The sequence below is a fragment of the Cryptotermes secundus genome, unplaced genomic scaffold, assembly GCF_002891405.2.
Source record: "Cryptotermes secundus unplaced genomic scaffold, Csec_1.0 scaffold408, whole genome shotgun sequence".
NCBI lineage: Eukaryota > Metazoa > Arthropoda > Insecta > Blattodea > Kalotermitidae > Cryptotermes > Cryptotermes secundus.
This window is the reverse complement of record NW_019724588.1, coordinates 940,716-967,104: the sequence shown is the minus strand read 5'-3', so window position 1 is coordinate 967,104 and position 26,389 is coordinate 940,716. Positions and strand designations below refer to the sequence as shown.

The 26,389-nt window shown below is 40.0% G+C and overlaps 1 protein-coding gene across 2 annotated transcripts in view; it reads right to left on the bottom strand.

Annotated features, from left to right (window-relative positions):
* LOC111862333 (disintegrin and metalloproteinase domain-containing protein 10) overlaps nt 1-26,389 on the bottom strand; it is an 81,172-nt gene that overhangs the window by 18,769 nt on the left and 36,014 nt on the right. The window contains exons 2-7 of one of the 2 annotated variants that reach the window (XM_023847631.2): nt 10,744-11,004; nt 7,780-7,968; nt 6,945-7,246; nt 4,286-4,432; nt 3,388-3,583; nt 982-1,166 (exon numbers count right to left, since the gene is read on the bottom strand). In XM_023847631.2, coding sequence (XP_023703399.1) covers nt 982-1,166; nt 3,388-3,583; nt 4,286-4,432; nt 6,945-7,246; nt 7,780-7,968; nt 10,744-11,004 — 1,280 coding nt within the window. The remainder of the gene's footprint in view (nt 1-981; nt 1,167-3,387; nt 3,584-4,285; nt 4,433-6,944; nt 7,247-7,779; nt 7,969-10,743; nt 11,005-26,389) is intronic. The other variant, XM_023847632.2, reaches the window with a different exon arrangement.

The following is a 26,389-nucleotide window of genomic DNA, read 5'->3' as shown; positions in this document are numbered from 1 at the left end:
GAGTGAGTAAAAAAATATTATTTATCATAATTATATTAAACAATATATATATAGGTTTGTTCTTCGTTTCATTATGAATATTTCTGTGAAAATTTTATCTCAATATACCCATTTTTGCAAGAGTTACTAAATTTTTCATGGATAAGTGCATTTTTCTGTTTAATAATTAAATACCCCGTCGGTTTGGCGGTAGGAAAAGATTTAAATACTATCCGTTGCGGAAGGGTTAAGCCATGAAAGTTTACTATCACTAAAAATGAAAACAGCAGAAGGGTTTTTTTTGGAACAAAATATTTTTGTAAACAAGTATGGTTGGCTTTGGAATTCATATATATATATAAGCAAATTAACTAACTCATCCATACACTGTTACCATAAAATCCCTCCACTGGAAATGATTCTGAGACCATTCAATCGAGTTTCCACTTACAAAGCCTGTATCTTTAAGATTAATTGTAATATTATCCACCTATCTCCTCCTTTGATTTCCAAGGTCTGGTCACACCTTGCTTTCACTACAGAAGAACTGTGTCCATCCCATTATGATCTCCTTGACATAACCATCCTTAGACTAGTGACAGAAGGAAAGCTACGTAAGTTGGAGTTTCTTGTGATAAGTGTTCTTCACTTTACAACTTCATATCTTCTTGTGAGCTTAAATATTTTCCTGGGTAACTTCTTTTCACATACTATAACTTATGCTCTTCTCTCATGGACTGTGTTGTATAACCTCAAAACAAAACTTCACTAAAATAAAAAGTGATGAAAATATGTCTCAAAAGCTGCAAATCATACAGTCATATATATTGCATGTTCTCAAATCCCCATGCCTTTGAATAAGCCATGCACTCTGTTCTATAAGAAATAATAACAACAATAATAAAAACAAAATTATGTAAATTCTTTTTGTATTGAAGTATGCTACTGACAATGTGCACTGTCCTAATCATATAAATGCTATACTAATCACAACTGACATACCGGTGATCCGAAATTGTGGCCTATTTCATGTGCCAGTGTTAACTGTGACACCTTTGGTGGGACACGACTGTTGTAGTTTACAAATGTGATAATACCAGTGTTCAGACTACGCTTAGTGGACTGGTACATACCGCCCACTGTCTCAGTGTAAGTTTTGTACTTCTCACATATGCCTCCCGAGGCTCCTGAAACCAATCACAAGCGAGCATACCACTGAAAACTCATCAACCTCAAAGAAATAACAAAATAGCACTTGAAAGGAATATCATATCTATAGAAGTGACATTTACTTACAATTTACCGATCTGTCTGCCACTGAAAATATTTAAATAAGCCAATTTATCATTGTAAACTTGTAATTCTGAAACAACTCCCACCAATTACTATAGAGGAGGCTGGATGGGCCCCAGAGCTGGTCTGGATGCAATGGCAAAGGTAAAATTCCAGGAACTGAACCTGTCATCCAGTTGGTAGCCAGTCACTGCGCTGACTCAGCTATCCCAACTGCCTTCTCTACATATTGGAGGACAGGTGTAATGCCATTTTGCACTTTTGCCATATTATAATAGTATACTTTGAGAATATTACATCAACTTAAGTACACTAATGATTTTTAAAAGCAACACTAAATGTTTTATAATACATATTACCAACATATCTGTTACCTATTGGTGACATTTATTCTATGGAACACTAGAGGCTCTGCTTCATGTACTTAACAATCCAATTATAATACCTAATACAGAAAAATACAAAATACAGGTTTCAATAACTCTTCTAAAAAAGCATTTTTCACTAAAATGATAACAGCTGATACTTTTGCTAGCATATCCATCTACAGAAAGAATTAGTACTACCCACAATCAACACGTTTTTTCATACACTCAAGCAGCACCTTAATAATCTTATTGTATACAGATATATACGTATATCATGGTTTCCATGGCTGGATTTGAAGTCCAGTGTTCATACCCATCACACTGACCATGCCAGACATTCAACAATGGACCATCAACATTTAAATGCCTTAAAACAGCTCTCTGGATAAGGCAAAATTGTTTCCTGAAAGGCTAATAAAAGATATTTCAATTGCTATGATTGTCTTGACACTTACATGACAACGGTTAATGTTTACATATTTATCCTTCTTGCAGAATAGTTATAACTCTTCTGAAAATGAGACATGTTGACTGTTACACTTTATACTGTTTAGAAATAAGACAACCATCAATTGTAACAAGCTCTACTAAAAACGTTAGTTAACATAATCACCTTACATAAAATTGTATTCCAGCATCCTATTACATTAATATATCACTTATACATATTCGCTTCCATCTTAAATGCAACTTCATTCACAGTTACTCCTTTATATAAAATTAAAAATTAACCATTACAAACTGCTATATGTTTTGGCTGTACTCAGCCATCTCCAGGCAACTGTGCAACTTGTAAAACTGCTACACCATATTTTCAATGTAATTATGATAAATTATTTAAGTTACAATATTTCAATGTTTTCCATTTTGTCATCCACCCATTAAAATACATTTGTTGGAGAACATCAGTCGTTATGTATTTATGCACTGCCTTATAATAAGAAGTGACACACTCAGCTAGTCCAACAGCGTAGAAAGATAACACCAATGGGGCACATAATAACATCATACTGAAATCTATACGAGGTACACAAAAAACATGCAAAACACTGATGCCACAGAAGGAAGGTACCGGATGAATATGTAACAAGTGACGTTCTCCAAACAATGTCTTTTAATTGGTTGATGATGAAAAATGGAAAGCATTAAACATTTTAACCTAAGAAATAATTCATCTTAATTACACTGTAAATACAGTGCAGAAAATTTTAAAGTCAGAGAGCTGCTTGAAGATGGCCAAATATGGCTGAAATATGTAGCAATTTCTAACGGTTATTTTTAATTTATATTTTTATGTAAAGGAGTAATTTTTAAAGTTGCATATAAGATGGAAGTGAATGTGTATAAGTGAAATCACCTTACATGTTCCAGGCCCAAAGGGCCATCTTCAGTGGCTTGCAAGATAAAAGGAGACTGCTGATGTGTACATTAAAAGTATATGCAAGTAGTCTTAAAATTATACAATATACATTTCTTCTGAGTAAAACATGAGGCACTGGTATAGGCTGTGGTTCTTCCGGCTTTGGGAATGTGTTGTGAAATTGCTTTTACATACACTTTGTATGATGCACTGGCAATTGTCTTATACCTCTTACTGCTGTTCATGTTTGAGATGTGTTATCAGAAACGTAGTAACTTGAATGATGGCTGTCTTATTCCTTAATACTTAGATATAATTTATTTTTTAAATTAAGTGCTCCCTAATTTATTGTGGTAATTCTACTTAAAGCCTGAAGGAGACACACACCTGAGGCAGAAGCAACCCACGCAAGGCCCAGTGTGCCTCCAGTGAAATCTCTGTATGTGAACACATAAGCTAGGCAGAAGTCCTCATGGTTCCCCAAGGAGTGAAGATTCAGAAAGTTGCTTACATCTATGTTCTCATGGCAGAATGGGTTTGGCTCCCCATGATATGGGTTCCGGCATGGTGAATCATCATCAATCTAAACACAAGTGATGAAATGTGCATTAAACAGCAATTAATTCAAGTTCTGCTTTATGCCTGCTTCATGCTTGTTTTTTGCTTGGCTTATACTCTTTGACCCTGAATATGGAGATGACACGTTCCTCAGATACATCAGTTGGACTATATGTCATTATATCCCAGAAGATCGAACTCTTCAATAACAATGTAATTTTTCTGGTATTATGCACATAAAGTATTTAAATATAATTTTAACACTCCCAGAACAGAAGACCCAAGCGTTAAACAGCCCATGTTTAGGATACCTGCTGCTTACTAGTAACGTACTCAAATACATCTATAACTTCTGCTGTTGTTTGTTGTTTTCACACGAGGTGGCATCAATGGAGTTTTTTTTTCATAAAACTTCCCCACATCTGTCACAATATTTATATTTTTAACAACTGCCCATGTATCATATGTTGGCAAAAATGGCATCTACAAAGTTTCTCTCAACATTTGAAATACAGAGGTCTGATAATGATGAATTAAAATCACCAAAACAGCCATTTAATTACTTCTAGTTAATTTACTATAAAAGCTGTATTTGGCTGAGACCTATATCTTTATATGCTTTTACTTGATAAGACGGGAATTCAACCATTCATCTTTAATTCAACTTAAATAGCTCTGCACTAAGATGATCACTATGAAATGTCTGTTATTTTGAAGATGGGGGTACCTTTATCCTCTGAACTTCAAACTTAATGTTGCGGTGTTCAACACGGCCATCAAACTTTGTGTCCCGATATATATAGTTGACAGCAGTAACGTGATGAGCTATCAGTGATAAGATTTCTTCCCGTGTCTTCTCCGGATCATTGTTCACCTTCAAGTACATAAACAATCACTTCACTAAAAATGAAAACTAAATTTGTCACTTCAGGGGAAACTGAAGGTCTCCATTTAAAATACAAAGAAGAGTAATATCTGCTTCTATACTGTGTTATACCTGAACTGCAACCTCAAAATCAATGGGGTATGCAAAATCATGAAGAATTTACTTGGAAAATGTTTTCCTCTTGTTTCTACACAACTGCTTTATCCATGAAACAAGGACATGAGAATACTGGAAGTAACATTTATCTCATGTAAGTAATTAGCAGAAAAAGAGTTGAAAAATATCGGCATAGAGGTTCTAAAATCTATAAACTTTGTTTGGTTATCTTTATCATAATAAATAATATATAAAATATATACATATTCCTAATCTTAATTTACAACAGTGCTTGAATCAAATGCTTATGTAAGTTTAATTTGGCATTACATTTCTTTTCTCTCTCTCCCCCCACCCTTATATATATATATATAGTATATGACCTTGGGGACATAAGAGGATATTTTTATTTGAAGAAGAAAGCTTGTGATCGCATTAAGTGGAGAACTGTTTTGGAAGAGACTGTGGACCTGTCCTCTTGACAGATTACTGATGAATGAATGAATGAATACAGGGTCTTTCGCGACTTTAGGGCATAACTGCAGGAGGTGATTTCCTAGAACTTCGTGATCAAAAAAGTTCATATAAACATGTGTCTGATTTTGGACAGTTACAGAGTTATGACCGTTTTTTCATTCCCGTACACGCCCTTGTGTGAACCGCATCTATCATCTGGTGGGTCGCTACTTTTAGCCAGCTACAGACAGAGCGTTCATGTTATCTCAACATTTGAGAGGTACCTAAGGCGTGGTGGTCTGGTATGTCTGGCCACGGCTAGTGTGGCGGCTACTGGTGTTCAGAACAATTCTCTTCTAGGTGCGCCTGTTACATACATGATGCCATTTACATTTTCATTTGAGGAGTATGCAGATATGATTTACGTGTACGGGTTTTGTGACAGTAACTCAGTTCTTGCCGTAGCTGAATATCAGCAATGGTTTCCAAATCGTAGAATACCAAACCGGAGACGGCTTACTGGAGTTTACCAGTCATTGCGAGATACCGGTAGACTTCCCGGCGTTCGTATTGCAGCCGAGTGTGGTGTTATTGAAGGCAACATTGAAGAAGGCATTGTTCATATGGTACACCACAGTCCATGTACGAGTACGCAAAGAATTGCTAGCCAGGTCTCCAGACTTAAACCCACTGGATTATTGTGCGTGGGGATGGATGAAAGAACTGGTTTACAATGTGAAGGTGGCAAGGCGAGATGCTTTACTCAGTCGCATTCTGGACGCCGCTGACCACATAAGAAACAGCCAGCTGAAGCTGCTATGTGCTACCCGCGCGGTTCACAACCGAGTGGCAGCCTGTGTTGCGGCCAGTGGTGGCATATTCGAAAATCAGCTTTAAGCACCAATCAATTCAAATTAAAGGTAATTTCACGAAGTTAACTTTACATTCATACTTTAAATGTATCATGTATTATGCCGGTTTATTATTTCGTTCCATTTATTGTCAGTATTTGTTACCTTCTATTCTGAGTTTAAAATGGTCATAACTCCATATCCATCCAAAATCGGACACATGTTTGTATGAACTTTTTTGATCACAAAGACCTAGGAAATCACCTCCTGCACTTATGCCCTAAAGTCGTGAAACACCCTGTATAAACAACAATAAACATGCTTTGTAAGTCTCAGATATACCGCTATCGATATGAAATTTCAGGTTACAATAGCACCAAGCTGTCAAGTGTTAACATGCTGCAAGAATGTAAGTTACAAACTGTCAAATGTTAACATGTTACATGAATGTAAGTTAGCAGGTAACAAACATGCAGTTTTAGTATATCACATCTATTCTGATAGTACTGCTAATATCTGGATGTGAATATGTGAAGTGTAGTATACTATATAAAAAAGATGGTTTACAACTGACTGTATGTGTGTGTGTTACTCATAGAAGATGGTGTTACACACTGGTTCTGACACATCATTCAGTGACATGAAGAACTGAATAGGAATACCACAAAAGATCATATAACAAGTAAGACTTCCAACTGAATTCTCAATGTGTGTTACACAAATATATTTAAAAAAAAATATGTATCACAAGGTGGTTAACATTAGGAATTCAAGTTTTATGATCATGTGTTATAACTTCTGTAGGCATGCACATTAATTCAGATACAACATTACAAAACTTTGTCAAGCTCAACTCCCATAATTATTGTGGATTAAAAATCGTCTCCAGGGATCTTGCTGTTCCACATTTATGTTCCTAGCCTGATCTAATAAACACTGATATCCACACAAGGTTATGTGGAGAAGAAAAGTTTTAAAGATACACTAAAATCTGTTTATTCTTGTAATGCTTTCATAGTTTCTTAACTGTGTACAGAATGTGTTCATTGCATTCTAAACAGCTGTTATAAGATGCCAGAATCATGCTCTCTTCTTACCTGTTCTGAAATGTGTCTCCATATTAAAGGATCAGTCTGTATGAACAGTGAACATGTGTTCTTATTTTCTTCCCTGGGTTTAGTAGCACGCTTATTTCTATGATGACTACTGCTGCCCTCATTAACTTCACGACTGTATTTGTTGTGAGGTGGATGGGGCTCCAGTGTAGGTGGAACAAATGCCTGAGAATTTGTGTGCTCTTGGGTAGGTTCTGGAGGTGTGGGCTCATCTTCCATGGAATTCTGAATGTGATCCATCCACTGTACAGTATCATCACTGATACCACAGCCACCTACATGACCTACGAATGATTGAGAACAGTAGTGGATAATTTCTGCAACAAATGATTTTAGAAAAGTTTACTGAAATATTTTTGAAAGCTTGCAGTTTTTTTTTTCTAATGCACTTGGAAGACGAATTTCTGCTTTCCCAGCCTGTTATAATCGTGTACAATGCAAACATCTTTAATATTTGATGCTGTTAGAAGAAAACACAGTTTTGAGAAGAAGCTGTAATTACATGTACTGTATTTTAAAACCATGCCAAACAGTGAATAGGGGAAAATCTAACTCAAATTAAAAGAATCAAAAAATAGTTTCTTCATAAATCATGTTTTAAAATTGAGGGTCAGATAATCTAATATTTGGCTCAGCTTATATTTACATAAATGCCCTTGCATCTTATGAAAACTTTACTTTTATTCATATGGAGAACTTCAGCTACAGCAGTAAAGGCAAACACCATCTCAGCCAGATATTTCCTGCAAATTTCAAAGAGTTCACATTTTTTACCTTCCAGTCAGCACATAAGCATGTAAAGAAAAACATCACTAACCAGTTCTTAAATGTTCATATGGGTCCTCAATGTCACCCTCGGAATATATCACCGAGTGGAAAGTTTTATTAGAATCCTTTGGAAAATAATGGTGAACTTTCTCCACATAGTAAGAACCCTGTGGTGATACAATTTTTCCCTCAAATACTCCATCAATTATAGAACCAAAAACATAGCTCCCTGCTTCTCCTGGAACAAAATAAGCATAACAAACACAGGTACCAGAAATACACACAGTACATGCAAAACAATGGCAACATGGAAAAAAAAAATTATGACTGTAAAGGAATTAAAAAGTAATCCATAAGATGATAATAAACCACACAATAGGAAGGAAAGACAAAATTACAATAAAAACACAATTATAATAGAAATATTGGCAATTTTTGAGCAGCTTATTCAAAAGGTAGTACACGTAGAATTGATGGATGCAACAGAGACCCAGCTTTGTGACATGTTGAAATCAGTCTACATTATAATATGGAAAGAAGGGAATATGACAAGTGTGTGGGACACAGTAAATATAAGTCAGGCAATGTCTTACAAATTTTGAGACCAAGTACAAGGTGGTTCAAATATGACCAGGGCTGATTTGTGTGTAAACAACCCGCACTGTGCAGCAGCTGTGCAACCTTGAGAGAGTGAAGCCACAACCTCCACCCTCCATCCTGTTCGGGTTAGAACCTGTTCAGTCCTGTCTGGGAGTTGCTAGAATGATGAGCGAACAGAAGGTACCGCGGGGTGTCAAACAACGCACTGTGATCAAATTCCTCTTTGGAGAAAACATCCCATCTGCTGAAATTCACCACAGACTGCAACAACACTATGGGGAAGAGTGCCTCTCAGTGACCCGTGTGTTTGAGTGGTGTAAGCGCTTCAGAGAGGGCAGAGAGCGTGTGGAGAATGAACTGCATGATCATCGGCTGCAAACATTAATCACCGAGCCAAATATTGATCGTGCAGACATGCTTATTCGTGAGAATAGGCGCATCACTATCAAGGAACTTGGAGCAATGCTGTCCATCAGTGTTGGTAATGTAGACGACATTGTGAAATACCACCTGCACTATCGCAAGGTGAATGCACGGTGGTTACCACGCACTTTGACGGATGTGAACAAAATGGTGCGCATGCAAGCTGCCAGTCATCTCCTACAGCAGTCTGAAGATGGTGATGCATTTTTGAAGGCTACAGTGACCACTTCATTCCCAAGTCCCAGCAGTCATCACGCGAATGGTGTCATACCAGTTCTCCAAAACCCAAGAGAGCGCGGAGGAGCCATTCGGCAGGAAGAGTGATGGCAACGTTCTTCTGGGACTCACAGGGGGTTATTCTATGTAGACTTTCTGACAGATACCAGAACAGTCAATGCAGCTTATGACTCAGACCTCCTGGCAACAGACGTGAAGGAAAAGATCCGATCCAAGCAGAAGACAGGTGGAAAGCGGGTTGCCTTCCTTCAAGACAATGCACGCCCCCATACAGCCAAAACAGCAATGGAAACCCTCCAGAAATTGAAATAGAACCTTCTGACACATCCGCCGTACAGTCCCGATTTGGCCCCAAGTGATTTCTACCTGTTTGGAAGGCTCAAATCAGAATTGCAAGGCATGCAGTTTGTGGACGACGCTGTCATCCAGACTGTTCGGGAGTGGATACGCCACCCACCCACAAGCCTTTCTTGAAATGTGCATCAGGCTGCTTCCAGAACGTTGGAAAAAATGTGTTGACTCCGGAGGGGAGTACGTTGAAGACTGACATGTGCAAGTAAGTGTTTGGCAAATTATGGTTAAAAAAAAAATCAGCCCTGGTCATATTTGAACCACTTGTATTTCCATGAATTGGAAAGAGATAAGATGCCTGATCAGCAGAAGGAGCCCATTATTGTACCAGTTTACAAGAAGGGCAACAAAACTAACTGTAGTAATTATTGCGGGGTATCAATGCTATCAACTTCATACACAATTTTATCATACATTCTTCTCTCAAGGTTAAGTTCATACATAGATGAAATTATTGGGGATCATCAGTGTGGGTTCTCACATAAGAGATCAACTACTGATCAGATCTTTTGCATTCATCAGATATTTAAGAAAAAATAGGAGTACAATGAGACAGTACATCAGTTATTTGTAGACTTCAAGAAAGCCTATGATTCCATTAGGAAGGAAATATTGTATAATATTCTGATAGAGTTTGGGATACTCATGAAACTAGTTAAGCTGATTAAAATGTGTTTAAACGAAACGTACAGTAAAGTCCGTACAGCTAAACATTTGTCTGATAAATTTCCTATCCAGAATGGCCTAAGACAAGGAGATGCTTTATCGCCACTCGTTTTCAACTTTGCTTTAGAATATGCCACTAGGAAGGTCCAAGAAAGCAAGGTGGGACTCAAATTAAATGGGACACATCACCTGTTGGTCTATGCTGATGATGTGAATCTACTGGGTGATAATATAGATACCATAAAGAGAAACATACAAAAACTTTAACTGACACTAGTAAGGAGATTGCTTCACAATTGCATTATTTTGCATCTACCTTTCACATGACTGTTTAATGTTACAGCAGAAAGACAACTTTTAGATTAATCTTTTATGACTAGAACTGTCAGCTTCATTTTCAACAGTTCAATTCGGTCCTATTTAAAAAAAATAAAAGTACAATTTATGTTCAACAGAATTTTCTTCATTTTTACATTTGAAATTCTCTGGCCTGTTGATCAATGCAACTACCTACATTCCTCATTCCTTGTTCTTTTGTTAATTTCTATGATAAATTCCTCTGCAGATTAAAACTGTGCATACTTCACAGCCTTTCAGCCAACAACAAAATTCCTTATTATTAATATTGCCACATTGTCACTGTATTCACTTATGCCTGAAAGCAGAGTCGAAACATTGCCCAAAATTTTCACATATGTGAAACAAGGACGTGAGTCGGTTCAGAAGCTGAACTTACCAATTATGTGACCATGATATATATGCGATGTCTCGAGATCCTCCTTCTGGCCAGATGGTCCAACCACAACCAAATTATTGCTGAATGTAGATAAGTCCCTCTTCAGACGAATATTGAATGAGCGACCATGAGAAGTGAACCGTAAGTGAACGGCGTTGTCTCGTGTGACAGAACGCCGTGCTCGAATGTGACTTCGGTGCACATCATCATGGTCATATGTCAGCTCTTCATAATGCCGGATGTACTCATTCAGTCTTGTAGCTAAAACAAATAAGATAATTGATTAAGCCAGGATTTCTGGCTACCTACAAACCACATACTGATGAAGATGGTAGAAGGTTTTTAGTGAATTCCTTCTTTCCCCTCAGCACTACAGCTCGGGATGTTTTAGTAAATTAAAGTTTGTAAATAACCAATCACATGAGCTTCACTTAACACTGTGGTGTCACAATCATCGTTCCTGCTTCAAATTTTTGATATCCCAAATTTGAAACCAACAAACAAATGTATGTACAGTTGTATTCATAATTTGTTTATTTATTCTTAGTTTATTTAATACTGCTTTCAATAGCGCATATTATACAGGGTGGGGCGGAGAACTTCCTTTTTGTGAAGACGCATTGTGAAGGGAGGGAAGGTCGCAGAAAAGTGGGGATAGGCACGGCGAACGCAGCAGTCGCGGAAGTTTCTGTCTAATACCCCTCAGTAGGAAACATGAGGCGGACGAGTGAGCAGCGTCCGTTTGCTATCGAAGCCTATTTTTCGAACAACCATTCCTACGTAGCGGTGCAGCGAGCGTTCCGTATTCACTTCGGAATTAGGCCCAGAGGTCCGGTTCCCGGCCGGAAATCGATTGTTTTGTGGGTAGAGAACTCTAGGACAACCGTGAGTGTGGTGAAAAGTCATCAGGACGACTACGGACCGTTACGACGCCAGAAAATGTGGAGGCAGTTCGACAGTTGATTTTGAGATCTCCAAGACGCTCCGCTCGCAAACATGCAGTCGCCCTAGACATATCCAATCGTTCAATGTGCCAAATTCTTCACGAACATCTTCATTTCCATTCCTACAAGATGGTTGTTGTGCAAGAATTGTCACCACGTGATTTCCAGAACCGAATAACGGCGTGCGAAACGTTATTGGAAACTTAACCCCCCGACGCGCTTGTTTTCTTTAGTGATAAGGCACATTTTCACCTATCCGGATATGTCAACAAGCAGAATATGCGCTATTGGAGTGGTATCAATCCGAGAGAGCTCCATGAGAGGCAACTTCACAGTGATAAGGTGACAGTATGGTGTGCGTTGTCGAGAGTTGGAGTTATTAGTCCTTATTTTTTTTTTTTTGAAGAAGACAATCATGCAGTTACTGGCAATTCACAGCGGTATGTGGACATGATTAAAAACTTTTTCGAACCATCTCTTGAAGAAATGCATCTAGGAAATGTCTGGTTCCAACAGGATGGGGCCACGGCCCACACAGCCCGAGCTTCGATGACAGTTTTGAGGGCAAAGTTCCCCGGACGGCTCATCTCGCTTCGAGGTGACATCCCGTGGGCAGCGCACTCACCTGATCTAACGCCCTGTGACTTTTTATGGGGATACCTCAAGGCAGAGGTTTTTAAACATCGCCCCAAAAACTGCTTCAGCTGAAGAATGTTATTCGGCAGGAAGTAGCCCAAATTCCGGTACACATGTTGGAACGTGCAGAGGGGAATTTCAGAAAACGGTTGCATCAGTGCACAGAGAACGGTGGCCACCACCTTCAAGATATTTTGTTTAAAACTACATGATTTAAAACTTTAAAGTATGTTCTTTCATTAGCTAAACATAAATTTTGTCTATCAGCAATATTTTTTCTTTTATTCGCCTTCAAAAAAGCGAAGTTTCTGCGGCCCATCCTGTATAACACTGAATGAAAGTATGATTAGTAAATACTGACTTTTTGTTAGACACTAAGAGTCCACAGACCTTAGTGTGAATAAATCATTATACGTAATCTTCAATTTATTACGCTGCGAACGTGCTTGGAAAGCGGCTACTGAGCCGGGATTATCGGGCAATCAGACAAACGTGGCACTGCAGCATCATATAATGAAAATCCCGTTACTGGGCTTTAAAAAAGTCGAAGTGTATTACTTTCTGTAAAGCATTTTGTAGGAATGAAGAGTACTTAACGGGTTAAAGATGCAAGTTCGTTTATGCCGTAGTAACGACAAAGGTCCCAATGTGGGATGCCACAAGTAAAACAACGTCCAATGTTGGTCACGGGGAATTGTAAGCATGGACCTTGTAGTAAACAGCGCTTCGGCCATAAAATGTCATAAGTCTACTATATCAGTAAACGTACTAACCAGGTTCCATTACCAACCGCACACACTTTAAGGCACATCTCGGTGTCGTCTGTTTCAAATAGTATGTCTTGTAGATTCTAAAGGGTTCTTACGATGGTGGATGACACACAGAATTACTGGGTTTTTGGTATTTTCCCATCGTCCGGAATTCTAGGTAATAGAGGACACGACGTTTCGGAAACTGGATCTGTTTCCGTCTTCAGTGAGAAAGGAAGATCGAGATTAGCTCTTTCTAAGAGGCCCAACTGAGTAGATGTGTTCCTTTCTCACCTGACGACGGAAACAGATCCAGTTTCCGAAACGTCGTGTCCTCTATTACCTGGAATGCCGGACGATGGAAAAAGTCCAAAAACCCAGTAATTCTGTGTAGCATGTCTTGGCTGAACAACATTTTGCTGCTCATTGCACTAAAGACAGATATACGAAGATGAGATGGAAACCTAATTCTTATAAAGCAAACGAATAGCCCCTTACATGTCGGCAAACCATCTGACTCAGAAATCAGTTTGGCAAACTACACGAAAGGCGCAACACAGTCGGAAAGGAAGTTCTCAAATAAATGAGAAAGTGGTTTGAACACTGTCTTGGTTCCTTCTCATACAAGAATTAAAGGTTATAATAATTAAATCCGTGGAACAGAGTCGTTCTTGCGAAGATAATACTCGCTCAAGAAAGTTCCTGCTTCCTGCAAACTACATCCAGAATAGGACTATTTCGGCCCACACTCTTCACAGTCCCTTTCTAAGACCTACATTTATATTGCCCTAGTAACCATGCTTAGGTGTTCCAAGCAGTCTATTCCCTTCAGCTTTTCATTGCATTCTCAGCTCATCCAAACGAAGATGAGAGCTGAACCTCAGAAGACTTCTCTCAACCACTTGTTGGTACAGGGGATGGACAAAAATATGGAAACACCTCGTGAAATGTATGCCTGAATTGAAGTGTTTATTTTAGCGACGTTTGTAGGTGACGATGTCGTATTAATACCAGGGTGGACGGAAATGTGTGTTGTGTGATCGAGACAGACGGACATTGCGTAGGATTGTGACGAAAAATATGAAGACTACAGCTGCAAAAGTGACTGCTGAACTGAATGTCACGCTCACAAACCCTGTCAGCACCAAAACAGTACGAAGGGAACTCCACGAGCAGGGTATTTCTGGACGAGCTGCAATTCAAAAGCCACTCATCAGTGATCAAAATGGCACTAAGAGGAGAGTGTGGTGCCGAAGTCATAAAACCTGGATTATGGAGCAATGGAAGACGGTCATTTGGTCGGATGAGTCCACCTTCACACTGTTTCTGACTTCTGGCCGAGTTTACGTCTGAAGAACGCCATCCCAAGCTCACGATCCAGATTGTTTGCTGCCAAAAGTGAAACATTGCGGGGGTTCAATCATGGTATGAGCAGCCATGTTGTGGTATTCTGTCGGACCCATCATTACCCTGCAGGCCACTTCACTGCCAACGACTATGTGACCATTTTGGGCGACCAGGTCCATCCCATGGTGCAAACTTTGTTCCCCAATGGCGATGCCATTTACCAAGAGCCAACAATGCATGTGTTCACATAGCTCACATCGTCCAGGACTGGTTCTCTGGGCACGAAGATGAAGTGTCACGTCTGCCATGGCCCCCATAATAGCCAGATATCAATATTATTGTGCCTTTCTGGTCTCTTTTGGAGGACAATCTGCGTGCACGCCATCCACCTCCATCATCGTTAACGGACCTCGCCAATATTTTGCAGGAAGAATGGTACAAGTCTCCCTTGCAAAACATACAGGACCTCTATTTATCCATTCCAAGGAGACTGCAAGCAGTTCTGCAAGCCAGAGTTTGTCCTACTCCATATTAGTCACGGTAATGTGTTTTTTGTTGGGTGTTTCCATATTTTTGTCCATCCCCTGTACTTTCCAATCTTTAACAAAGACTGGCTTGGGGTACCATCCTGTCTGTGCCCCTCGCAATTAGGTTTGAAGCAACTAACGGATCTGCATGAAACTTAACGCCAATATCAAGTCACTAGAGGCCACCTCTCCATTTAACTTCCTTATTTTCTGCCACCAATAACAGCCTACGGCACGCATGGTACATCTGGGAATTTCTGTGATGGAGAATACTCTTGCGCTGTTATCCTAGAATGCTGTACGGTAACAGAGCTGGGGAGAAAAAAAATGTTGTAAAGGTAATTTTTGTGTAGAACGTAATTTAACATGAGGTCCGCGGCAAAATACATTTTGCTTCCTTTTTAATGACAATAACTAATTAGCTCGACATGTTAAATTATGGACATCGTTAACATACCTGCAAACTTTAAATGAAACGCTTTCATTTGCGTATTAATAATTACAAACACGAAGCACGAGAATGTGATTAGGCCTGTATCTAACAAATTCCATTCAGCAGAAACCTCGAGTCGTGGATATGATGTGTGAGTACTATGCACAACTAAACTGCATAATTATCAACTAAATGTTCCTGCTAATCTCACAAAAGGAAGGAAGGAAAGTAGACGTCATAAGATCTTCCTCCAATTTTTAATGCGTCTCCACAATCCTTACAGCAAGCATGGGGAAATGTTATTAGTGCAACAGCACAAAAACGAGACGCAGTAATAAAATTCGAGAGCAGTTTGAAAACTAGACCTCGCAGACTGCAGAAGATTGTCGAGAAGTACTTAACTTGTCCTGATAAGATTACTAAGCCATCAAAAAATATATATAAATCGATTAAAACATAAAGTTAGAGTGCTTCATCGCCGAAACTTCATACCACAGGTCAACGAAATGTTTAGGGTTGCATGTCAAAAAATTTTCCCATCCTTGGCACTCAGACTGTAAGAAAATCTCAAGTCCGTAACTTCTGTTTCGCTACTTTATCTACTTTCCTCGTACACACACTTGCACATTAACTACTCATATGTTCTAGAGAACCAGGATATACGAGTTCAATTACTGAAGAAACGGCATACTCAACTGACGTCAGACCTCTGCATCCCGCGAATGAAAATAGCTGATCTGTGTACAATATGGAAACTATCTCTAAAATTAAAGTTAAAACTGTGGGGATTCATTGATGCTGATATTAACAAACAAATACATTCATGTCCTTATCCGTGACAACTGAAACCAATATTCAATTCTAGTCACTTTCCTTATTTTATATATGTGCCCCCACCCCAACAGCTTTTGAACACATCCGTGAATTTGCTCCAAGCTCGACAAGAACATTATGCTAACATAAGCCACCTCACTTTTGTGAATTTTAATTTACTGACACCGTTAACATCAATATCGCGACCGAGCGAAATTCCGAGGCGGCGGCTACACTGGCATAACCTAATTAATGAAGAATCCAGAAATGTGCGTACAAACAGATATTCCATAAATATGCAGTTTTATTAATGTACTTTTTTTCTGTAGAACGTAAAGCTGTAAGTAATTTTCCACGCAACAAGTCTACTGAAGAAAAGACAACTGCGCAGGCGCCTTGCAGTCACCGGCAGCACGATATTCTTATTGTAGCACGCACTGAGCGGAGCCAGTCCAGCGCAGCTCGTATACCGACTGACTACGGGCTGGAAGACCGAGAGGTCGGAGTTCGAGTCCCGGTAGGGGTCAAGAGTTTTCTCTTCTCCGCGTCGTCCAGTCCGGCTCTGGAGTCAACTCAGCCTCATATCCAATTGGCACTGGGGGATCTTTCAACAGGGGTAAAGCGGCCGGGGCGTAACGCTGACCACCCACCTCCAACTAGTGCCGAGGTCACGAATACGTGGTTCTATACATCCACTCATTCATACGTCTTCATGGCGTAGTGATTAATTAGTTAAGCACAGGGACAAATTTACCCTTTTTTTTTACCACGAACTGAACATTCTAAGGTGAATAATTTGGGAGGAGGGAGGGGGACATACATCTTCCCACGCATTTTGGGTGGATTTCTGGCAATCTGGTTACGACAGTAAATCCATTTTCCGAAGAATTTTCTGATTTTATTTCGGTGCGCGTGTCTGGGTTGGCACCGGTTTCTGTACAGCCTAGTGCTAACCGTCCTTCGTTTCTCAGGGCTATAACTCGCGCTCACATCCCCGAAGATTTGTGGGTGGACTGAAAAAATATGATAAGATTAAGTTCCTTGTTTTCTACGAAGATTTCTAGGAGTTTAAGGAAGTCTTCATAACATCGAGATACACTGTCAGTGCCATGGGCACATACAATTATGTATGTTAAATAATCATGAAAATGAGACTTTTGACAACTTTCCCCCTGTTACTACGGCATGAAGCGTCCTCAGGTTCCGAATGAAGGAGACAGCCGCTAGCTGCTGGAGGGGGAATACCAGACCCTCGAAGAAACAGAGTGAGGATGCGATTTACCTAATCAGGACGGCTTACTGTGCGGGCTCCTGTCTACAAAGTAATGGACATACCGGTTTCATGACAGGCGGGGAGTTTCTTATGTGTAGGGCGCAGTATGGATTACATTAGAAACCTGTGCCCTATCTTAACAATCAGTGCTACTGGGTTTGCACACGCTCACCCAAATAACTGTGGGTCACTTAGCAACATAACTGTGTAACGTGAAAATGAGATATACCGTATTTACGCATGTATAGGCCGCAGCACAATTTTCAGACAGAAATTATAGAACAGATAATTTTCTTGGAATATTATTTCAGGAGTAGAAATTATTCCGAAATAATTATGAACATAATTTTTTTTTTAAATGAAGTGTTATTTCGAATATAAGCCGCACCCCAGTTTTCCTCTTGAATTTTTGGCAAAAAATGTGCGGCCTATCCATGCGTAAATACGGTAATAAGTAATGCCAACGACCATTAGAGCATAACAACGTAAATGTGATACCATTAAGTCCGTAAGGTGCCACATTGCGCACAGAAGTTCCAAATAACTGCATAAAGTGCTTTTCATTGTTATTGCACTGGAGGTCGTAAAGTGGAAGCGTTAAATGGGAATTCACAAGGACGGTCGAATTGTTCTGTAACTTGGAAGTGACTGCTGTGGTGCTGGACGTGATGAGAGCTACAGAGATAGAATAATAGAGACTATAATAAAAATTGAAAACTGAGTTGTGGGGAACATCAGCTATGCGAGGGGTGAATTGGAAAGACAATTAGTAACGTACGCCTTCGCTGAATGCGGTGGGTGTGAAAGTACTTACACGTGAATAACGCAAAACAATTCCTCACAGGTCTTTAACAAATGAAAAGAGAGGGGCTGTTTAGCTTGTTCGTTTCATCACTCTGAACTGTGCGAGATTTCTAAGTAATTTTCAGTACCTGTGAAATTCCAGAAACCGGTCCAACACTAGAAGCAGAACTCTGAACCAGACCTATGTTTTTTATAGTTCAGTTCATTCTGTGCAAACTGGAACTCCGGAGCTAGAAATACCATTAAATGTAACTGAACTCCAGTCATTTCAGGTGTAATTTTGAAACACGCATAATTCGATGACAGAAGATGTTAAGGCTGTTGTGCCCTCATACTGCCGTTCGTTCGAACTCCAGTTTGTCACAAATCTATCACTTTACGCTAAGAAGTACTAAGGTTTTGCGTTTAATTCTTCGTATCGAAAAATAATTATATTAAAGTAAAGATCTAATAAAATGCAATGAAGTAATTACTTTGCACAATTTAAGAGATCAGCCAATTTCCACAAATTTATTACAACATATAATGGGACAAAATGAAAGATAAAAATACATCTTAAATGCTGTCGTATGAATAAAAGTGTAATTTCCTTATCTGATTTCGTAAAAACTTAAATTTACGTACGATAATGGGCTTATGATACACTGCTTATCTGAGGTACAAATCTACAGGGTAATTCACGAAGTTTACCCCCACTTAGGGAGGGCATTCCTGGGGTAATTCGGAACAAAAAATGTTAATATACTAATGGTATCCGACTCATAATTAAAGAGATACAGTAATTTGAAAACTGGCGAAAAATCTTTTTTTCTTCGATTTTCAGTCAAAATATTTAGAAATACAATACAAACACTTTAAATGGTTAATGTTTTAGGAAAGAAGCATTCTGAAAAAAAATAATTTTTTCAATTTCTTAATTTTGCTTTGTGCAACATTTTTCATCGATTTTATGTTACAAAATTACATTATTTTCAGCATCCCATTCTGTAAACATACCAATGGTTGCATATCACACCCTTCTATCAATCTGTTTCCTTTAAACTGTAGTGCTTTAGAAGACGACTGGATTTACATAAGATTTTCAAAAATGTCTCCCTGCACGTCAACACAATGCGTCGCACGCGTATGAACCGCTCTGCCTATCTACCTAAGCGCACCATTCAAACCGGTCTACCTTATCTGCTGACATAGCTGACTGGAACATATGGTCGCCCACGCTGAAGCATAGCGCTGCATTCACAATGATGCGTTTCGAAAATCTATTCTTACTCTGTAACTACTGAAAATCGACCACAAGTTTATAGGGAAATTTTGCAGGAAATAACCCCAGGAATATGTACCATAAGCCGGTGTAAAACTTCGTGAATCATCCTGTATAATCGCGTCCTTATTTCCTCACTGAAATGCTTCTTGTGAGGTAGTCATTGCACAAAAGAATATATTTAATAACTTGACACAACATACATTCAATTTAATATTCGCCAAACAGAAACATGTTTCAGACAGTTTTGGGGGCGTATTCACATTTTTAATTTCTCAGATAAAACGCTGAAGTGTCGCACTGTCTCCATGTTTCTAATTTTAACGTATAGAAACATGACATGAAGAATGCGTGTATGGAATGGTTCTACTGGTCGTTATTAATCACACTCATATTAAACGTTATCAGTAATCAGTCAACCAAGGCTGTGACATAGCACAGGTCGTTAGTCGCCGGTTTCGCACCGCGGCGGCCCGGGTTCCAGCCCACGTCAGTCATGCGGGATTTGTGGTGGACAAAGTGGCACGGGGGCGGGTTTTCTCCGAGTACTTCGTCTCGCCTACCAATTCTCATTCCACCGGCTGCTCCACACTCATCATCTATCATCAGAGGCTGGTACAATAGGCCAGTTAGTGACCGACGTAGCAAGTGGACTCAGTCTCACCCCACCCCAAGAAACTAAAAACAAAAAGTAATCAAATCAACCTATCTATCTACCTACCCATCTATCAGCCTGTCTCTCTGTCTGAATGTCTATCTTGAGCTAGATGAATCAAGTAACGCCCCATTTCCTTCATCTATCCTAAATTGTCTTCTGGAGTGATGCTGTGAAGTCTGGGAGAACGTTACAAACGTTTCGGAGGATTATACTGCCTCTGTCTTCAGGGTAAAGAGAAAGCACAGCGCGGAAAACGTGGTACTAGCATATGGAGAACAGCCGAGACCTGGGCGTCACATCCTCAGAGAGTAATCTCCAGCGCTAGCCATGACAACTACCACTTCCCATCTCCTCCTCCTCCTCCAAAATGATATCCCTCACAATACCGACACAGGCAGCCAATGTAAGGTGGCTTAACCACAGGAACGACACAAGGTTGTCCCACCTTTCCCGAAATTCAATGCAGTTGGCTTCATTAACTGTAGTGTACAGGGTTTTGTACGTGTGCACACTCCTAGTAGAAACCTGTATTAGCGATAGCTTCACGAGCGGACTATTTTTTAATAAAGACAACTACGTGGAACTGTTTACGGCCTCTATGGTCTAGTCGTCAGTTCCTTGCTACGGATCCAGATTCGATTCTCGGCGCTACCAGATTTTCTGAGAAGAAGTGGGTCTGGAACGGGGTCCACTTAGCCTCGTGAGGATAACTGAGGAGCCATTTCAAGGAAATAGCGCCTCCGGTCTAGAAAACCGAGATTAACGGCAGTGGGGATCCGTTGCGCTGACCACGCGACACCCTCTAGCCGCTAAAGTTGGCACTAACTTCGCCGACAAGCGGTGGTCGCTCGGTCGGTATAGTTCGCTTGCAGACTACAGGTAACGGAGAATTGTTTATGTATAACAGCAAACGTATGAGTAAAGGCCTGTATTCCCGCTGACAAATAGTATATTAATAAATGCTGTCGCGCCGCATAGTGCTCGCTTTATATATTAAACGGCTGACTAGCAACCGACAAGTAATAATTTTTTTTTATTTCTTGCAAATTTACAATCTACTCCATAGTAACAATGTGAGTAATAAGTAAATGGTTTAAAATTTGAAGGCTTGTGACAGGTACCATTCATTAATGGTTCTCCGTGTGGTTACACATCATCGAGGTCTTCTGGCCAAATTTTCTTCAGTTTTCTTTTTTCCAAGGGTTGGGTGAATAAGTCACTTATGAGTTGGTTTACATGCTCTGTTGTTCAGTCTTTGCATCTGTTTATGTTTGACTTAATTACATCTTGTATTAATGGTATTTTGAAGTCTTCATGTAAAGTTTGGTTACAGACGTACCATGGTGATCTAGATATCATATGGAGTGTTTTGGATTGGAATGACTGAAGAATTTTGATATTTGATTGGTCTGACCAGTAATAATACGGATCGCACTGCATTATAAAACTATAGGGTCGGTAGGGAGCGAACCATGGATGGAGAGAAAGGGAGAAAAAGGAAAACTGGTAGAAAAGAGTTAGGTATGAGTATGAGTAGTATAACTACAGTACGTTACGTGGCCCTTCATCTCCCGAAACTTTCACTGGTCACTAACACTATCTCGTTTCAAAACTGTAAATTCTGCTTAGCCTAATATGGATTACCATTACAGCAATAACCAAAATCTGTACTTAAGAGTGTTTATGGACTGGCACATGCATACAAATGACTGCCAAGAGCTACCAAGTAAGGTTTAGACACGAGGTTGGCTGGATTATCAGATGGGACCGCAGAAAGAAGTCTCATGGATCGGCCCCTCCACATCTCTCTCCATAATACCTCCTTATATTCGCTTCTGTCCACAGGAATACTGGTAGTGTAAACTTTCGCCAGGTACAAGAGGTTTCCCTGGTTGACAAAGACCAGACGAGGCTGGGCGGGATGCAGCAGGCAAAGAGGGTAAGCCTCGAGAGCCGTTATCCCCACCATTCAAGGCACTTCTTTACGCAGCCTTAATATATTTTGACAAACAACAGAGTTGAAAGCACTACACAAATACGAATGTAATATGACTGGTGTGGCAAACAAGATAACCTGCACCAAATCAGCTCGTAGGCCGTATATGACAACAAGCCAGTTTAACGGATACCGAGATGGTCTCACCGCGGCAACCTAGGTATTACACATTCCAGTCTCTCATAGCACACACCAGTAGGCGCTCTAGAGAAAACCTAGAAGGGAATCCAGGATAAATGTACGGACACAACTCCTCACTATTTGTTCATTTTATGTATTCGATCTAAATAACATATCAAAATAGGTACATGTGTATATTTAAGGCAGATATAATACATGACAATGTATTATACTTTGTTTTGTAAAAATGGTTAGGCCTAATCTGCAATAAATTGACATCAAGTACGCATATACGTGAATGAACGAGGAATGCAAAACTGTAAACATCGCATTGTCAGACATGAATAGTGCAGGCTACTGGTCTATGACAGAACAGCCATACGATGTGCGACCTTGGTGAATCACGAAGTGTATATTGGGGAAAGTGTTGCAGCGGCATAGTTCAGTGTTACAATGTGGAACTGCGGCCCGCTGGTTACATGACGAAACAGGGCATGGACCGTACAAACGAGGCCGGAACCACGCAAGAGACCTGTTCCTTGCCCCCATAATAAATTCACAAAAAATATTTACTGCAATACAGAACAAAGCATGCTGCGTTTAGTCCTTGGCAGCTATAATAATTCGCGGTCAGCTGAACTCTAACTTACCCTACTCTCAGAAGCACGTCATGTTTCATTCCTCAGTGCCCTCTACATCGACAGGGCTTTAACCGTAGTGAAAAAGGAGTCAGTAATTAATCATTTACAATTCGAATAATTGTATCTAATAATCGACCGCCTCTGTGGTCTAGTGGTCAGAGTTCCTGGCTCCAGATCCAGAGGTACCGGGTTCGATTCCCGGTGCCACCAGATGTTCTGAGAAGTAGTGGGCCTGGAACGGGGTCCACTCAGCCTCGTGAGGATAACTGAGGAGCTATTTCAAGGAAATAGCTGCTCCTGTCTAGAAAACCGAGATTAACGGCCGTGGGGATTCGTTGCGCTGACCACGCGACACCCTCTATCCGCAGAAGTTGGCACTAACTTCGCGCGACAAGCGGCGGTCGCTCGGTCGGTATAATTCGCTTGCGGACTAAATGCCACGGAATTTAGTTTTCTTTATGAGACACCCAATCAACGGTCACTTGTCGGCTTGCTTAAACACACAGTTCATTTGGTGAAAGGACTTTCAATATGTCTGGCGAATTTCTCGTGTTTTAGTTACTTCAAATTCAAAGTAACATTCTGACTATAGAGGCCTGCCTATTTACTGTGGGTAATAAATAAACCCCCTCGTTGGTGTCTCCGCCTTATCGTGGTGAGGGGGTTTGAGTATGCTAAGGACCCTGAGAACTATACCAGCGGCAGCGTAGCTACTGGCAGGGCCTCCCTTGCTGGACAGGTCAAAGGGTAGGCATCAGACGAAGAGAGATACCAAAAACCAAAAACTGATGCCGGAAGCAGCGTCATCAGCAGCGACTTGAAGCACAGAACAAATGATGCTCGAGATGGTTCAAGTTCGTATAGCAACAGGCATGACCAGAGTGGTTTGAACGGCTGTTGTACTGCGATGTGGAAAGCAAATGGAAAAACTACCACATTATCACTTTTCCTGGATAGTCTCTTTCCAAAAACAGAAGATCGCATTAAGTGGAGGAACTGGTTTGGAAGAGATTGTGGACCTGACAGATTACTGATGAATGAATGAATAAATAAAACCTTTTACGGATGATACCGTTAATCTTGCTTGCATTCTCACGTTAACAAAGCAAACAGGAGTGGGGAGATGCACTACAATGGAATATACTTACTTACTTCGTAGGNGATAGTCTCTTTCCAAAAACAGAAGATCGCATTAAGTGGAGGAACTGGTTTGGAAGAGATTGTGGACCTGACAGATTACTGATGAATGAATGAATAAATAAAACCTTTTACGGATGATACCGTTAATCTTGCTTGCATTCTCACGTTAACAAAGCAAACAGGAGTGGGGAGATGCACTACAATGGAATATACTTACTTCGTACTTTTCCTAATCTTTCTTTAATTTTCTGCGTATTTCAGTGAGTTGTATGTTTATTCATTGCACAGACAAGCATGGGCTCCACACCAAAGTTTCCACCTGCGATTTTTGTAGGTTATTAAGGACACAAGTACTCAGAAACATGAACGATGAAATGCAAATTAGAGGGAATCTCCCACACTGCATTTCGGCAAAAGCGGTGGAAGGTTTTATGGGCTACACAGAAAATAAAGTTTACGGTCTTATGTAAACTAGGCTTTATCACGAATCAATATGGTTGCATACTGAAATTACCCAACAACTTTCAGAAGTCTCTCACGCTTCAACATCCGCGAAACTCATTGTGGAATATATGGAAAAGTATACTTACAGCCTTGAGTAAACAAGGCTTCATTACAGATCAATATGGTTGGAAATAGCAATTACCCAAAAATTTCTGGTGAAAGATTTCCACATCCACGTATGAAGAATTCTTTCTAACCGTTCAGCCTCCGATACTGGGTCGCAGACAGACATAACCTCCACATACGGCGTTCTTTTTTCTTTTTTACTTTGTAAAGGGCGCCTAAAAATGAAATATCCAAAAATAAGGCCTCATGCACAAAGGGAAGCGAAGAACAGATGAAAGAAGGGACTCTGAAATGTATTTTCGTCTTAGGTGATTCAAACCAAATGTAGCATCTTCATACTAACAATAAAAGCCACCCCATTTTAATAAAATAAACTTCATCAGTAAAATAAGCACCAAAGGCAATAAAACAATCTTTACCAATAAAACATACACCCAAGACAATAAAATTACCTTGCCCACATCTCTGTAAGCCCCCATTTGCCAATATCATTTCTGTTTTACTTAACAAATACATGAAAGCAAAAGAAACTAAACCAGTTTCCCTACAACCTAATCAAAATTCAACTTACAGACTCCAGACTACAGACAAATAGTCTGTGTTCACATACCGTACAAATTATCCGTATAAAGAGATATTCGCTATGCTGCCTGAATTCACAATTTACAAGCAAACTACTACCGCATGTTTCTAAACGCCTTATAATTTCTAATGTCCTTTTCCTCCTACTCGTCTCCTTTCAAGCTTTACCTTGTCTATACTCAGGCCACAGAAGGATGTCCCCTGGCTCAACCAATTCCATACAGTCATCTACACATTCTGTTCACAAAATATTGCTAGTGATAACCTTCGCTAGTGACCACCATTTTTGAATGGCTGACACAGGCCTGATGGGAGTAGAGAGGAATGACAAAGTAGGTAGAGTGGGAAGCAGTGAGCGCCGTCATCCCCAATTTCTACGGGACTTCCTTCTGCTGTCTCAGTACAGTTTCCAATGTTTTACCTCCGTCAGTCGATTGGACTATCCGCTTCACGTCAGCTGTGGGCCTAACTGCAGAATGTGTATAATGTACATATGAAAAAGTGGTCTTGTCCGAAACTACACAACGCAACACCACAGCAGATATTTTTTTCGTCAACTTACCATTCGCTCAACAATCTCGAAAAATAAAAAAGCAAAAAAAAAATGGTATGTATAATTTTACAAAGAGTTCAACTGACAAAAAATGTCACGTTCGCCTCATTTTTGACGAGTGATAATTGCTGAACCGACCGCCTCTGTGGTCTAGTTGTCATAGTTCCGACTACAGAAGACGAGGTCCTGGGTTCGGTTCCCGGCGCCACCAGATTTTTTTTAAAGAAGCACTGGGTCTAGAACGGGGTCCACTCAGCCTCGTGAGGATAATTGGGGAGCTATTTCAAGGACACAGAGGCTCCGGTCAAGAAGACCGAAATTAATGGCCGTGGGGATTCGTTGCGCTGCCCACGCGACACCCTCTATCCGCTAAAGTTGGCACTAACTTCGCCCACAAGCGGCGGTCCCTCGGTCGGTATAGTTCGCTTGTGGACTAAAACCACGGAGTTTTTTTGTTTTGATAATTGCTGAATCACCTCTTTTTAACTCTTTGTGAAATGAGACATTTAATATAACGGAAGAGTAAACTGCTTATTATGACTTTGCAAATCTGCAAGCCTGTTTAATGCCAGAGTATCGAGATCTGCAAAACCTAAACA